Source organism: Histoplasma capsulatum, genomic scaffold (genome assembly GCF_000149585.1).
Source record: "Histoplasma capsulatum NAm1 scaffold_1 genomic scaffold, whole genome shotgun sequence".
NCBI lineage: Eukaryota > Fungi > Ascomycota > Eurotiomycetes > Onygenales > Ajellomycetaceae > Histoplasma > Histoplasma mississippiense.
Genome location: NW_001813982.1, coordinates 61555 through 77546, shown reverse-complemented (window position 1 = coordinate 77546; position 15992 = coordinate 61555). Strand labels below are relative to the sequence as shown.

The following is a 15992-nucleotide window of genomic DNA, read 5'->3' as shown; positions in this document are numbered from 1 at the left end:
ATCGCGCGCTGATGAGTTGGTAAAGTTTGTTTTGTTAGGTTGCATTTGAGAACTTGGCTTGTTGATTTCAGCAACGGATTGTACCTGTCGATTTAATCAATAAAGTTAATCGCTAAGGCTAGCGTCCTCAACCCTGACCGATCTGCCATGGCTTTCCGTAACAAGGTCCGCCGAATGTTCAGCCCTGTCAAGGGATGACAGGAGAGCTTGAGGGTTGGGATCCAGCCAGCCTTCAAACGACACAGCAGATGCCGCTTGTGGTGTGTCTGGTTGTCAACTCCGAGCAGTGTGTGCTTCCAACGGCAGGGTCTCCTTGCTAAGAATGCAATTCTTTGACCGGTTCGCCCGGATACGTTAGTGTCATCTACACAGGATCCCTTTTACGCGTGGCACTCGAATTTGGCTTTGGTGAACAGATGATTAGCGCTGATTGAAGCCGATACAAACATAACGCAATTTTAGGTTTTTGGTTCCCTACAGTCACCCTTCCGGGGCGGTAGAGGGTGAATCGCGTTGGCGAAGCGCATTGTGGCGGAAAGCGGTTAGGCCATGTTTGAAAATCAAGCGCTATGTTTGTCCATGCAACATTGTTAAGCGAACAAGTAGAAATTGATGACTGCGGCGCGTATAACTCTTGGCTGTTTCCTTGGTGGAAGTTTGATGCGGGATATGATGGAGCGTATTCATATTGACTGGTATCTCGGTATCTCCAGCGACTCTTCAGCGAGCATTTCATCAAAACCAAAGTGATCGAAAAAAAAAAAAGGCCAAGATTCCAGAACTGGTTGCTCCCCGTGATTGTCAAAGAATAAATAAACTGATGACTCCCGCTAACAAAAAATGCCAATGCCTATGAAACTTGCACGCAGCCAAGAGAGGAGAACCAATGAAACAAGGGATGATGAGAAGACTATGAAATCCATATTCAAGTGATGTGTACCCAGCTAGAAGTTCCTCACTGGGAATAAATATTTATCTAAGTGGATGAAAAATAAAATCAGAAAAATGGAAATGGCTATACATATTCATCCTGCATCATCCCCATATCCATATCAGATTCAAAGCGGTCAAAATTCGGCTGAGAGAAGGGTATACTCTGCTGGTAATCCACAGCTGGCCACTCCCAACCAGGTGGATTGTCGAAGAACCCGTCCCAGAGACCTAGCAATTGTGCTATGAACCGGAACCCTGCAACGAGGATTGCCCACACAGGACTTAAAATAGCTGAGAGGTGCGACCAGCGCCAGAGCATGGTCGGTATCACTAGGGGCATCCGCGGCGCATTAGGATCGAGACAATTCCGCTCGCACGTCGCGGCATACAGTGGATGACAATAGAAGTCACACATAACCAACTCCGCAAAGTACCAAGTGAAGAATCCAAGGACAATCCAGCTAAGGCGCGTGAGACGGAGCCGGTTGGTGCCTGGGTGACGATACCACAGTCGAGGTAAGGGAAGTACAACGTAGTGATAGTCATCGTTATGGAGGCCACTGGCATCACAGGAAGAATCCATATGGCGACGAAGCGGTTTCTTACTAGGTTTGGTGCTTTGCGATAATAAAATACTAGCGTCCTTGGTGATCTGGCGTTCAAGGCTTGCAAGCCCGGTCTGCGTCGCGTTGATACTCTGAACGAGAGATTGGAGTTTTTTATTCAACCGTTCAACCACGGTGTCGTCTGCCTGACCAGGAGATACATCATTGGTCTCCTCTTCCCACGCCTTCTCTTCCTCTTCACTTTCAGACTTAATAAAAGGCTTAGAATCCAATATTGTTGAGTTCTCATTAAGCAGCTCCTGTAAAGAGTCAAGGGTGCTTTCTCCAACCAACAGGTCATGGTTTCCAGATTTTGCGTCCTCAATAACCGCCTCCAACGCGCTCCGCGGTAATTTGGGTTTTTTTAATGTTTTTGGAGGATCTCTCTTTATCTTTGGTTTCGGCCTTGTCTTTTCTTGTAGCTCTGGTGACGGTTTTTCGGGCGGTGGCATTTTCGGCGGTGACTTTTGTGACAAGGACTTTGCTGCCTCTGCTAAGCGTCTATTTCTGGGCTGGTTTTGAGCTGCTATCGTACTAGGCGAATTAATTTCAACAGAAGGATCTTGTGGGAGTTCTACGGTATGGTCCTGGGCAGGCGTATCTATCCATGCACCAGTCACCACCGGGGTCTTAACGTTTAAGAGGGTATTATCAACTGCAGTCTGCTCCGGTGTGCTGGCCACACTCGGGCTTTCTCTTCTCGAAAGTGTCCGTAAAAGCTCCTGGGGGTCGTTTTTAGATAAATGTCTCGGTCTTTCCCGATCCATCTCGCGGTATATAGTAATGGGAGAATTTGGTATATGTTCTCCTTCTATTGACCGTCGGGCCGGCTCCTGTGGCACCCTTCGTTCGCTTTCCGCCAATCGAATTTCAGTAAACGCTTTCTTCCTGAATTCTTCAATCTCGTTCCTTGGAGCGGGATTATTTCGCACGGGTGGGCTATCAGAAATTTGGAATGATCGGGCAGTAAAGTCGATATCATGCTCTAGTCCTTCGTCGGTTGACTGTACCGTTCCATCATTCACATGGTTATTCCCATTTGGTCGACTAGATTTGTTTAGCCAATCCTTGGACACGCGCCCGCGCAACCCCCACGTCTTTGGAACGTTGAGGGAAGGTTCTACATCTTCCCGAAACGCCTCCTCTTCATTCTGGCATTGTAGATTCTCTAACGACAAAGCAGCTTTCGGCCCGACCTTAGCTTTGCTGAAAACTGGGGATTCTCGCTGTGTAACCTGTTTCAACCGCGCTTGATCCAAAGCATGTTGAGCAAGGTTTCGTCGTAACGACTCATCTGAGATGTCGCTAAAACTAAGACTAGAGTCATGGATATCACCCGTACCAGCGTATGCGTCCTCGCGTCGTGTCATCCCAGGGCTCGGGGAGACGCTTTGTGTCCGATCGAGTTGTGGTTGATCGTAGGAAGGGTCAAAATGGTCTGGAGCGACAGATTCGGCCAGGATATCCGCGTCAGAAATCTGTTGGTAGGTTTCGATAAGTTCGTCCGGAGGGGGGCTTGAAATTTCCGCCATCGGTGATGGTTCAGAGAATTTCCTCTCCCTCGCCATCACTCGTCTTGGAGGGGTTTTCACTTCACCGCCATCGTTGGCGGGTGGAGGGGGGCTGGCGGCAGCCTGGAATGCGCCCTTCAGCGTCCTGGTATTGTTAAACGTGATGCGCGATTGTGCGCCATTCCCAGGACTTAAAGTAGGAATTCGCGACTGATTGATCATGTTCTGCGTGTGGCCATTTCGTTGCGGTCGTCGAGTTCGAAGCTCGTCATGGTCGCGATCTTGCGAGTTAGGAGGGTGGGCGGTGTGGTCACCGGTAGACATAGCTTGAGTTACACTAGCCCCAAAGTTCCATCATATGCAGCGCCTACATAGCGCTAGATGGCTATATCGTTTGATGCTTTCCCTTCCAAAAATCTCAAGTCCGGCGGGAGGAGGCTGTGTGTTGTTCAATCTCGGATCGCGTCTGTGTGAGGGCATGACATGGGAGTCCCGAAAGGGACTAGCGCGAGTTATCGCTCTCCGCCATAGTTACCGTTCGAACATAAAGCTTAACCGCTGGATAAAAAAGATGTCAGAATTGACACCAGCTCATTCATGGTTTGGTCTTCTCCGCTATAATAAACCAGACGCTGACTGGGCACCAGCTGATAATTCATTCTTCATTCTGCGCCTATATTTAGCTTCTCGATTGGTCTCCGTTGTATGATATTTCTTTGTTTTATAATCATAAATGCTCATGGACTTTGTCTATGCTATACTGCCTTCTTCGTCCATGTGAGTGCCAACAGATCTGTATGACTGATGCAGCCCACGACTGACGATTCCATAGAATAAATCCCACAATATCTGGGCATTGCGATGACTCTGCACTTGTTGTAAAGTTTGAATTAGAGGCCAATTGCGGGCTCTGACAAGGAGATTGAGAATATCCGAAGAAGTACCACCAACAACAGGTGAAAGAAACGAGAAGGAGAAAACGAAAATATGGCAAAGCCCACCAAAGCTGCCTCAAATAAGAAACTGTCCGCATATACTACGAAGCCCCCAGATTCGTCTTCCAAAAAAAGCAGACTCTCAACAGCGCCAACCCCCTTCACCAAAGTACCACAATCGCTCAACCCATTCCTAGCATCCCTCTCACCAAAACATGTCTACCTCATCCACCTAGACACACTCCCAGAAAAGCACAAACGCCAGATTTTCGCCCTACCCCTCTTCCTAAACATAGTCATCTCAGCCTTGATCCTCCTAAGAGTCTACACAGGCTACTCGACCTACATCGACATTCTCGCCTTGGCGTTCGGGCAAGAGAGCCCCGCGCAAGTCGACACAGCAAATGCAAGCTGGTCGTATCTATTCACCACCCTCCTCCGCAGGACCCTAACCTTTCTCTTTGATTACCTTCTCCTCGCCATCCTCCTCCCCTGGCCCGTCCGCTTTGCTCTTGGACCCGCGCGCTGGCGCCGCAAGGTCGGCTTCCAAGCCCGCGAAGTCATCGTGCGAAAAAGCAGGGCGTCGTGGAGCGATGGGCTAAAGCCTCCAACGTGGATCCGGGAGGATGACGAGACGATAATGACCAAGGTCATCCCAGCTGTCACGCCGCAGCGGCTGCTGAAGACCGGGTATCTGCTCATTGATGCGGATTGGGATCTGGATTTTGCGGCAATGGTCAAGGCGCATGAGCTTGTTGCGGAGGGGGTGCTGAAGTTTGATGATTTTTGGACTTCAGTGCTTGTGCATGGGGGTGGGGAGGAAGGGGCTGATGGGCTATGGTGGCTGATATGGAAGGTTGGGGCCGAGGAGGGTGGCGCTGGCAAAGGCGCGCGGGCAGCAGACGGAGGAACGCTGTCAAATTCCCAGCGAGACAAAATTATCATGTTCCAGGAGAAGCTGGCGTCGATGGGGAAGGAGGATTTGTTTTTCCGTTGGGTGGAGTTGATTCAGTATGAGAGTACCCAGCCCGGTGGATTTACGTATGAACGACAGAAAAAGACGATGCAGGAGACGCAGCAGCTGTTTGAAGACCAAGGGGTTGATTTTGAGAAATTCTGGGCTGATGTTGGAGGGATGGAGGGAATAGACATGTAAATTTGGAGCTATGAAGGATGTAGGATACCACCTTTTTCTTGACAATTTTTTTAATAGTAAAAGAATTTCATTGGTGACCGTCATAGGGAGCCTGCTTGCGCTCAATTCCGAATAATTTTACCCGACATGAGCGAAGACAGGTATCGTATATTCAATTTCATTTTTTGGTCATTTAACATTACGTCATACAGGGGAAATGATATATTTTTATGGGTATAAATGAACACGACACAAAAATATTAAAGATGCGAGTTAAGCATATAGGTAGCAAAGAATACAAAATGATCAAAATGTTAAAATATTTGGAGCAAAGGAATATCATCCAATGTAAACAGGAGGGATGTGGAGAAACCACAATATAGCAAATTCCTTTCCCCAAGTGGCAAAACGAAACAGAAAATAGCACATGGATAATAATTGCAGTAGAAATAAAGGAGAGTCGAATGCTTGAATATACGATTAAATTGCAGAAAAATTGTGAACAAATAAAATAAACTTGTAACAAAAAAGAAAGGAAAGGAAAGAAAGAAGCACACAGTGAGAATTGAATATTCACCAAAGTAGCACATCTCAAAAAAAAAAAAAAAAAAGAAAGAAAGAAAGAAAAAGAAAAAGAAAAAGAAAAAGAAAAAGAAAAAGAAAAAGGAAAGTCGAAAAATAAGCAAGGAAATCTCAGTATTAGAAGACACTGATGAAGAGAGAATTTTCCCATCCACTTTCTCCGTTTCGCTCTGCGCAAATCAAATCAAATCAAATCATCGCTCATGTGTTTGTCGTTACATCGTTGTTTGGCCTTTTTGAAGAATTAGGCAAAGAAAAGTTTGGTCATATCGTCGTATCATCGTAAGTTAAGAAGGGGGGGAATGCATATTTTTGACATATCATGTTTTAGTTTAAAAGCAGGCAGGTCGTGGGCATCATCAAGTTCGTGAGTTTCGTTAGGCGTTCTTCATTTCCATCCAGCTCGTATAGGTCGTATAGTACCAGATCGATGAGAGAGAGGGATTGTTGCAAGCCAGGATTTGCCGTGAATAAGCCGTACCATCCAAAAAGAATTCCAATTCATTTATAAAGTCGAGAATGACGCCGAAGGAGGGTAATCTCCGACTCAAAGTCTTCCGCATCTAGAGAACCGGAACCGAAAAGAGAGTTAGCAAACCCATAACTCTGCAATAGAAGGATTGGATAAAGGAGGAAAAAGCAGACGAAGAAAATTTATCTCCGAACCCTCCTCATCATCACCCAGGTAGGGCCGGAATTAAACATCCAAGAGATGATGATGCAGCATCGACATGGGCTGAAAAACTAACTTGAAAAAACAAATAAAAATAAAAGCAACACAAAACAAAAAGCCACTCACCGGATTCTTTGGTAAAAGTAAGCACATGCTCATGATGTCGAGTTATTCGAGGAGTATATTGATCCGAATGGATGAATGTCGCACGGTCGAGATCCGAAAGGATAATTGTTTTATAGTCCACGCGCCGCATCCATGATTTCGACCCTATATAATCGTGTATAAAAGCCGTCCATATAGGAACGCTGTTAATTCGGAAATAGAATTATGTCAGCTCCATGATCTCTAGCAATGGAGTTTTTGTAGGGTAATTGGTAGTTTTATATCAAAATTAATAAAGGGGTGACTATATCAATACAGCCGGAGGAATGGAGACTTACTCTGCCATTTCACCAGAGTGAATCGAGGCCTGTAAACGGATAACACCGGAAGCGCGATCCTGGAAAATACGAAGCGCGTGGAGGTAACTATCGTCGAGGATCAAGCTTTGCAAAAAGTGATTTATATTAGTATCAAGAGGCCGACATGGAATATTTAGTCCTAGCTTAATACGCTCCTGTACGTACCCGCCATAGATTTCCTTTTCATCGAGAGAAAATGGGTCTGGAGTACTGCTGATTGGGTGACCGGAATCTTGTCCTCGAAGCGCAATAAATGCGCAATGAAACAATACCATTTCTAGCAGGTTAAGTTAGATGATGATAAACAATTGGGCTGGAAGATGGTTTGGCTTTCTTACTCTCAATAGTGTCAAATTGGAGACTCAGCCAGGCCCTTAATCCTTGTTCTTTCGATGATGATGTACACAATAGGAGATGGGATTGTTCGCGAGAGAGCGTGAGCCTGTTCAATGGCTCCGTCGCATAAACTGTCTTTGACGGTGAACAGGTGACTTGGCATAGGATCCGAGCGCGATGGTCACGTGCACGCAAGTATAGAATGACGATCAAATTTGGTTCGAACTTCCTGAAAGCTACTTAGTACCAAAAATATAAACGGGAAGGGAATAATATATATAAGACATATACTTACAGTCGAAACAGCTCGTGGAAGTCCTTCTCAAGACGAGCTAATGTATCCGGCATACTAAAACCGGCGGCATAACATTTGGATCTATAACGAATTTTTTAGTTATCCTGAATATCACCAAACCCCGGGGACTTTTAGTAGAATGAAAAAGCAAAAGAACCAACTAACCCTTTGTTTGAATGAGGTAATGGCGTCTCGGTTGTGGTTGTAAGGCTACTGAACAAAGCCACAGCCCAGTGATCAACAGGATCAAGAAACGAAAACGAATCAGTGCTGGTAGAATCCGTTGTCGAAGGAGAATCTAGCGATTCAAACGAAGGAACCGGACTTTCAACCTCAAACCAACCAGGGGCATGTGGAGATGCGGTGCGACCACCAGCTGGTCTTCGACGTTCATATGACCGTTTCAGGGTTGGGGTTGCGGAGACCGGTGTTGGTTTGCGCAGTGCACTCTTCAAAGGTGGAGTATTTGAACGGGGACGCGCACCTAAAGTCGGAGGTGGGGGTGCGGGAGGGACTACTGATAGAGGAGGTGCGGTGGGCATGGTGGGTGCAAATGTTGTGGATGGTCCAAGAGGAGTAGTGGGCCGAGGGGGTCCAAAGGTACGACCGTCATTGGTGAAATTTACCTGACGCCTTCGCTCTATATCAGCGGCATATCGCTGATCTTGGGCCATGCGGAGTATAGTTAACGCTTTACGGAGGTTAACGAGGGCCGCTTGATCTCCACGTTCACTGAAATTGCAGTTACAGATCAGTAAATAGATTCTTCAGTTTTGCTTGTGGGTGGGATATAGAAGCAGGTTTTCCAAAACTGATAAATTTACAAAGGGAGGAAAAATTTACTTTCTGACAACCAAAATAAGTTCCGCCAGCATTTGCTTATAGTACTGAAGCCGGACAGAGAGCGGATACCCAGCTTCGTGTTGGAAGTAATTGTGCAAATTCATCCAGGTCTGCCGGACAGTGTGCTGCGAAGCCTGTGCCTGGCCGCCGTTGTCCATTGCAATGAACGCTTCATTGATCACCCGGGTAGTATGGTGAAGGCTCGCCCCGACGACCAACTCTACATCATTGTTAATGTAGATAAAGTTAGATCTGAGCGGGGAATTGTGGAGAGTTTCTAGAGAACGGAGACTGGCATAGATCGTAAAGAACTCTGTGACTACGGAGGTGATATTGGGAGCATCATCCGGTACATAGGCGACAAATTTGCTGAAAGTGCTCGCGACATTCTCAGCGTCCAGAGCTGCTTGAGTAAAACTCATACTGGCGCAGTTGATGACGGGGTCAACGGAAGACGCCCATCACAGGCAAAAGATTTGGGTGGGGGACATTTACATCCGAGTTTGCTGGAAGGGATGAAACTTAAAATGATATGGGATGTTATGTAGTATAGGTAAACAACCTTGAGGAGGCAATCAGGGAGTTAAAGCACAAGGTAGTGATGAGTTCTGGTCAAGGCTCCCAAATGTCCAAAACGCTCGCTTCCTCTTCATAATATACGGCCGAGTGGAGAAAATAAATATTAGACGCGGCTCCTGGGGAATTTCAGCGGGTGAGTTGGCATTTGAAGCCGCAACGATGCACTAAGCCCAGTAAAGCCTAGCACTGCCCCTCACCGCCAGGCGCGGCATTAGTCATCGAGTGGCCCCCTGACCCCTGCTTCAACAGGATAACGTTGTTTGTTTGTTGCCAAGTTGCCAGATGCTTCAGCAAGTTGGTTGCAGCATCTATCTCTCTTTGCATCCAATAACTCACATCCTCTATCCTCCCAAGGTGCCTTCTGAAACGACGAATAGTTGATTGACAAACAAGAAATGGGTAGCCTGTATCCACCACTGCCCAACACAGAGGCACAGCACATCGGAGTACAGCACAGAACCGAGGTTGAAAGAGCCAAGCACCCAGCCAGGAAAGAAATCAATGTGCTAACAAATATACCCTTAACCCTTGATATAGAAACAAACAATTATCTCTCTTATCTTTTGGGCCTTTCACCAGCCTGGAACTGAAGCCCCGTTCTTGATCTAATATACTATGGTGACAATATAGATGCAATAATGCACAAACTGGTGTGGATATTTGCAGTCCATATCCACACTGTACTTGATAACACATAATAAATAAATATATGTGTGTTTATGGATGTAGGCAGCTCTTGCGCAAGCCAGTAAGTATGTAGTAGCGCTACATGCATAAAAGCTCAGAAGATGACTCCATTGATATCAGCGCAAGAATAAACCACAGCCAGTCACGGAGTACTACTATCTTCTCTTAAATAGATTAGTTAAACCAATAACAGGAGAAACTCGTTCAGCTCCATCTGAATTTTCCCTTCTCTAGCCCACTTTGCATTTTACCTATCTTCACCCATTACCCCATTTCTCCTTAAATAACATTGTAGATATTAGAAACAGACAATAAATCAGACAAAATCAAAAAAAAAAAAAAAAAAAAAAAAAAAAAAAAAAAAAAAAAAAAAAACCAGGCAGGTCAAAAAACCAAAACGGACCCAAAAAGAGGGGGGGGGGGGGGGAAGAGGGAGAACGGAAGAAAGTGAATAAGAATAAGAAAAAAATCCCCCTTTTTCAGAAAAACTCATTTACTCTCATAGGTCAAACATATTTTAAACGAAGACAAGAGAAGCGAAAAAAACCGCATTAGTTTCGCGCAGAGCAAAAGAAAAGTAAATACCTGCTTACATACAATAACAATTTAAAAAATCACCGGTTGGAGAAAAAAAGTATATAAGAAAAGAATTACAATTAAGAACCCGATAAAACCCCTTTCATTAGAGTTAACATAAAATAACAGCAGAAACAGCAAGAGCCATCATATGGAATATTTTTAAGTAAAAGAAAAAAGAAATGGGCGAAAAAAAGAGAAAAGAACAAGGGAAAAAGGAAATAAAAGCAAGTAACAAAAAGAAAGGAGCCACAATTGACAACCCGCACCATCATTCCCGTTTCCCAATCCCAGGCAAGAGGCACAAATATAAATAATAAGAAAAGGATGAATGGGGGGAAAGCAAAGAAAGCCACTTGGATCAACCGATATAGAACCGTCACAAAAGAACAGCAGTAGCAGCATCATCATCATCATCATCATCGTCGGCAAACAACAATTCGTTGAATGCAACAATGAGACAATCAAACAAAGAGTACAGAGACAGATCACAGGAGCCAGCAGGGAAGAAAACAAAAAAAAAAAAAAAGCCGGCCACGATCTCCTTTTAAAACGTCGACTTAATTGCTGTTTCATTTTCATGCCCGAGGCCCCCTGCCTGCCTGCCACTCAGGAAGACTCGTCATCCTCATCCTGTGCCTTGTGCGGGAGTCTTGTCAGCACATTCGGAGATTGGCATAAGAGGGTAGGGGAAGCGAGGAGGGAACGGGGTGGTGGTTGTGGCCGCCAGAGCAATGGGGACGTTTATGCGGGGGCGGGGGGATGAATAAAGACATACATTGTAGCTCGCCTTCTCGTCCTCGTAACGCTTCTTGTCGGCAGCAGCTTTAGCCTCGTAGGGCGCACGCTGCTTCTCGTTCAAGGCCTTCCATCTCTCTCCGAGGACTTTACCAACTTGGCCTGCGATAAGGATACGCGTTAGATACAACTTTGGGTCTAGGGGAATGGAAAGGATTGGGGGATCGGGGTTGGATGGAATTGAACGGCGCGAGGAGTTTTTTTTCATCGCGTTGCTTGAAACATACCGAAAGAGATACCGGGGTTTTCCTCTCGGACGTTTTCGCGCTGCTCGTTGGCGAAGAACATGTAGGCGGAGAGACCACGCTTGGGAGCATTGGGGTCTGTAAATGCGGGTGAGTTAGAAATTGAAATAGTCGCAAAAAGAGTGGGGGGAATGTGCCGCCTCCGCAGATTGGATGGATTTACGTACCTTTCTTCTTCTTTTCGATACTGCGAGCCTTAGTTTTGCGGGAAGCTTTTTCCTTCGGCATGTTGATGCAGTTTTCAATGTGGTGAGTGTGGTGGTTGCTGTGTAGATGCGATGCGGTGTCAGTCAACTTCTTCCGATTGAGCTTATGCAACTACGAGAAAGATTCAATCATGTCGCAGCCAAAAGAATTGAAGAAAACGGTGAATGACGCGTAACCCGGGTGGAATTTTCAGCCAGACAGTTCTATGGGGGTCATGGCCTAGGTCATGAGAGGGGTTTGTTTGTTTGGGGTGGGCTGCGATGCGCGTATGTCGTGTCGTGACAAAGCACCAGCTGCGACGACGGCCAGCGATGAGCTCCAAAGATGAAGCGCCTTTTTGGGGCCATTTAGAGACGCGACAGCGCTCAATGGGCGCAGGTTTTTACATCTTGGAGCTCCTTGCTGGGCGTGGAAGCAGGGCTAGCTCACGGGCAACATTGTAAAGGGAATGAACAAGCAATGGTTGGAATGAAAACAGGACAGCGACAATGGTTCATGAAAAACAAACAAGCGCGTTTAAACAACGATGAGAGGCATTGTATGGAGAGAATAGAATGTTGTGGATACAAATAATTTGTCGAGTGTTGAGGAATAAGTAAAAGGCGTGCTAGGAAAACCAAAATTTATGAAGAGGGGAGCTCGACTTACTCAGTGTGTTGTACTTTATTTTTGTATGGGGGGCTTTTTTGGGTTGCGTGGAGGGGAAATGGCAGCGAAAAGTTGTATGGGAGAAATTTGGTGAGGGAGAAAAGAGAGGGAGAGCAGAGCAGCGAGGAAAAGGGAGGCAGCGCAGGAGTGCCGCCTTTTGGCCTGGCTCTGCTGAGGCAAAATCACCGGGCGAGACCAAAGCAATTGCAGGGTCCGCATATTCTGGCCTGAGGACTGCCCGTCGTACTGTCATTTACCCCAGTTTACCCAATTTTACCCAATTTTACCGCGCAATTACAGCACAACAGTGCCATACCAACCAGGCAAGGCAGCCGCTTGTCACAAAAATGGGCCGCGATGAAACAATGGGACGTGACGATAAGACTCGATGGGGCGTGGTTTTTCGGAATCCACTTGCGGTTCTGCTTGGTTGGCTTATCCCGCCCCAGTTGAGTGCGTGTTGATTAAAATTACCCCCGTCCCCATAGCCCTGATGAATTTCCCTCTTGATCGAAGCATCTTTCCCTTCGCAACAAAAACAACAAAACAACAAAACAATTGTACGTTGCGTAATCACACTGATCCTTCCTCCTGTAAGTTTAGCTAACAATAACTCATCTTGAGTTGATCCCCCATTATTGATTCCAACTTTCCACATCCCTTTGCTTTCCCGTTGACTTTTCCCATCTCCCTTTCTAATTGGTTGTACCCTTGGAATAAATATTGGGGTGATTATTTATTATACATAGTACAGTAATTCCGCATGCTGCTCTTTTCGTCCACTCCAAATATCCGCTAATCATTCAATATGCTGCTGCGTAGCGGCAAAATTTTCGTCCGGTTGACATAAACGGGCCCAGCCGGGGCTCGTCAGCAGCAACAGCGGGGGAAAATACATGAACATTTAGTGCATACCTATGATGGGCGCTTTGTGCGGAATATACAGATCGTGCGTTTTTCCTTGCGTATATTCCGTATATCATGGCGATGCAAAAATCAGCTAGCTGCCCAGCCAGCCAGCCCAAACAAAAAGAGGAACTTTTGTCTTTAAAGGAACGCCCAAAAAACCGACAAGCATCCACCGCAGCAGGGTCGGTTACTGGTTGCTTCTCCCATGATCCTGCCCGTTCTGTACGATTCAAGGATTGCACAGTATCAAAACTTTAGTGTATGACCGACCACCCATACAGAACCAAGAGAACATGATACTGGTAACAGCTCTCCCCTTCCTCTACAAAGACAGGTACCCTCCACCAGTGTGCTGGGCGACATAATCCCAATAAAGCGAGCCGGGACTGCTGGAAAGTAATGGTTCCATGCCTCGTTGTCCAGGCATTTGGCAGTTTCCACCCACAATGCTGATATGAGGCTTATATCGATGCTAGAGGTTGGTATTCCAGCCGACAGAGTGCACAAGGAAAGCAGCGCGCAGTTGGGTGGAGTGGACGGTTACAATACCGTTACATGTATTACGGTGGGTTGATACAGACAATGTGATGAGGGAGAGTTGGAGGGGGGAACACGTATGGTAACCCCAATACGGTTTCTAGTTTGGAAAAAGTTTGTTTGTTTGATATTTTTTTTCACAGCCAAAAGCAGTCACAGAAGCGACGCAGGAGAAAAGCCCATAGCGTGATCGTTGCAACACACCCTGGGTACCTTCGCTTTCATCATGATACGATCATAACAGTGAATGATACCTGGGCTTCCTGTTTTGCTCCCATACATATCACACACTTACGTTGGTCGTCCTCCACCGCCCACCTCTTGAATCGCCCAGCGTACGCTTTCCTCACTTAGTTTACCCCTCCGGTGCATTTTCACACTGGCGACCCGTCTCCCATGCAGTATGGGAAAAATGGTCCGATACTACCCAAACGCTTAATACGCAGTGATAATCTTTGGAATGTGGTATCCATGGATCTACTCAACTAGTATGTAGGCATCTTGTACCTGAAATACTGAGCCTGTTACCGAACAAGTAAAAGTACCAGATATTTCAACATCGTCAACATCCATATCTATGGACCGCGTTGTTGATATCAAACCATCCAATGTTAAAAGTCCAAAGTAATAATAATAATAATAATAATAATAATAACAATAACTCATCACAACTTCCTTGTGTCTATTTTATTTTATTGTTTTTTGCACAATATTATTCTTTGCGAAAAGGGACGACAAACCGGACAAGTCCATGTACCCTTACTATGGACCATTTAATCTGCACGACTTCACCAGCTAGAAACAATAGTCCGGTTTCACAAAGGTCAGAGTCGCAATAATAACGAGCAAAACTGTTAGGAGACCCGAAGGAGGAAGACGGATCCCCCTTCAAGGCTTCCAACTCCATTTCCTCTCTGCCTTAATGATGATTTGATGTAGCAAACAACAACTTTCCATTTAAAAAAAAAAAAAAAACAAGGCTCACTCACTAATTAGGGATATCTCAAATAGATAAGAGGACAGAAATAAACAAATGGATATATTACAGCTAATTTTTGTTTTACTGTGGACCCTTTCCGTCTTTGGGTGTTGAGAGTGTATTATTATGGAAACTATGTGGATATACCGGACGTGGGGAAGAGCTGGGCAGAACCACAACCCGCATATATGCTTTCGTTATCGTCCAATATGAGGTTCTATACAGCTTAAAAGAGATATGCTCTCATTCAGGCCTCAACCATCCATGGATCCATCCATGGATGGATGCCATTATATGCATCACGTGATGAATTTCCGGATAGCAGATACCGAGGGAGGATAGTTAGATATGCTCCATGTGCCGAAAGCGCTCCTCCACGTTGGAGATGGAGACAATGCCCGAGATCCGTTTGCTTCTTCGTTAGAACTTTTGAGAATTCCGTAGGGGGTATGTAGGATCACGGCGTGGGAAGAAATAGGCGGATCAAAAAAACCAGAAACGCTTGATCCTTCAGGTGCCGTCCGAGACATCATCATCTTCGTCATCAACCACCAAGTCATGAAGTCCTTCATCTGCTGCCCAATCAATGCCACTCGCGACGATGAGGGCGCTGACGACGCGTTTCATGGTCACCCAGCTCGCTCTCTCAGCCTTTGTCTCTTTCTCCTGCGCTTCCAGTTGAGATATAAGCGCCGGGTCTGTTATCGCTTCTCTCCGGGACTTTTCTACACTCGTGAGCCCGAGAAGGGTCTGCACCGACTCCTGGGTCTTTGCGGTGCCCTGCATACTGTCCACTTTTGTGTTGGAGAGAGATTGTGTGCATGACGCGTGGGCACGGGATAGGTTCACGTAGATGAGTGATAGGAGATCACGGCGGTTGATAAGCGGTAGAAGGGCTCTGTACATATATATACATATATATATGGAGAGGGAGAGCCGATGAGTAAATCATACAGAGTCACAAATACAAAGAAACAATCACGAAAACGCGCGCTGGGGAGACATGGAGATATATATTGACGCATACCTCTCCGCGGGAGAATCGGTTATGGAGTGGACTGATTGGATGCTCGGGTCCGTCATGAGGATTGTTTCAATCGCTTTTCTCCTGACGGAGTATGTAGATCGGGCCTCCAACAACTCGCGTTCTGCTGCCTCAAGCTGGGCTTCAAGATCATCATCGTCATCGTCAGGTCGGGGCTCAGAATAGTCTGTAACAAATAAGTTCTCCGTAGGGACGAAAAAGGGAAGAATAGAAGCAGGGAAGAAAGTGTTATATAGGAATAAAAAATACCTTGTGATAGCAGGGCTGTCTCAAGTTCTTGTTCCTGGATGCGGTCATATAGTTCTAGCACCTGCAACTCTTTGCGGGACAGCGACAAGACTTCACGCGTGTTCGAAGTCTGGGCAAGTTCCAGCAGCGCTGCTTCATATGGGTCCAGCTGGGAGTGTGACCCGGCCGCCAGCCCGTTACCCGGTGCCATTGTGGCAGCGCAGAGCAGTCAGTTGTGCAAG

The 15992-nt window shown here is 46.2% G+C and overlaps 5 protein-coding genes across 5 annotated transcripts; 1 reads left to right on the top strand and 4 right to left on the bottom strand.

Annotated features, from left to right (window-relative positions):
• Positions 1 to 1015: 1015 nt before the first annotated feature.
• Positions 1016 to 3373, bottom strand: HCAG_00021 (predicted protein; the record flags this gene model as incomplete). The annotated part of the gene is made up of 1 exon (XM_001542925.1): positions 1016 to 3373. The coding sequence occupies one exon, from the start codon at positions 3371 to 3373 to the stop codon at positions 1016 to 1018; it is 2358 nt and encodes a 785-aa protein (XP_001542975.1).
• Positions 3374 to 4036: 663 nt separating this feature from the next.
• On the top strand, positions 4037 to 5140 carry HCAG_00020 (predicted protein; the record flags this gene model as incomplete). Its single annotated transcript, XM_001542924.1, has 1 exon — positions 4037 to 5140. The coding sequence occupies one exon, from the start codon at positions 4037 to 4039 to the stop codon at positions 5138 to 5140; it is 1104 nt and encodes a 367-aa protein (XP_001542974.1).
• A 1062-nt stretch (positions 5141 to 6202) lies between these two features.
• Positions 6203 to 8734, bottom strand: HCAG_00019 (predicted protein; the record flags this gene model as incomplete). Its single annotated transcript, XM_001542923.1, has 8 exons — positions 6203 to 6264; positions 6501 to 6682; positions 6818 to 6922; positions 7004 to 7115; positions 7177 to 7403; positions 7470 to 7550; positions 7635 to 8201; positions 8313 to 8734. 8 exons carry the CDS (start codon positions 8732 to 8734, stop codon positions 6203 to 6205), a joined length of 1758 nt encoding a protein of 585 aa, XP_001542973.1.
• A 2029-nt stretch (positions 8735 to 10763) lies between these two features.
• HCAG_00018 (nucleosome binding protein) lies at positions 10764 to 11425 on the bottom strand (the record flags this gene model as incomplete). Its single annotated transcript, XM_001542922.1, has 4 exons — positions 10764 to 10793; positions 10933 to 11054; positions 11180 to 11275; positions 11365 to 11425. The coding sequence occupies 4 exons, from the start codon at positions 11423 to 11425 to the stop codon at positions 10764 to 10766; spliced, it is 309 nt and encodes a 102-aa protein (XP_001542972.1).
• A 3562-nt stretch (positions 11426 to 14987) lies between these two features.
• HCAG_00017 (predicted protein) lies at positions 14988 to 15961 on the bottom strand (the record flags this gene model as incomplete). The annotated part of the gene is made up of 3 exons (XM_001542921.1): positions 14988 to 15264; positions 15505 to 15688; positions 15772 to 15961. 3 exons carry the CDS (start codon positions 15959 to 15961, stop codon positions 14988 to 14990), a joined length of 651 nt encoding a protein of 216 aa, XP_001542971.1.
• Positions 15962 to 15992: the final 31 nt, after the last annotated feature.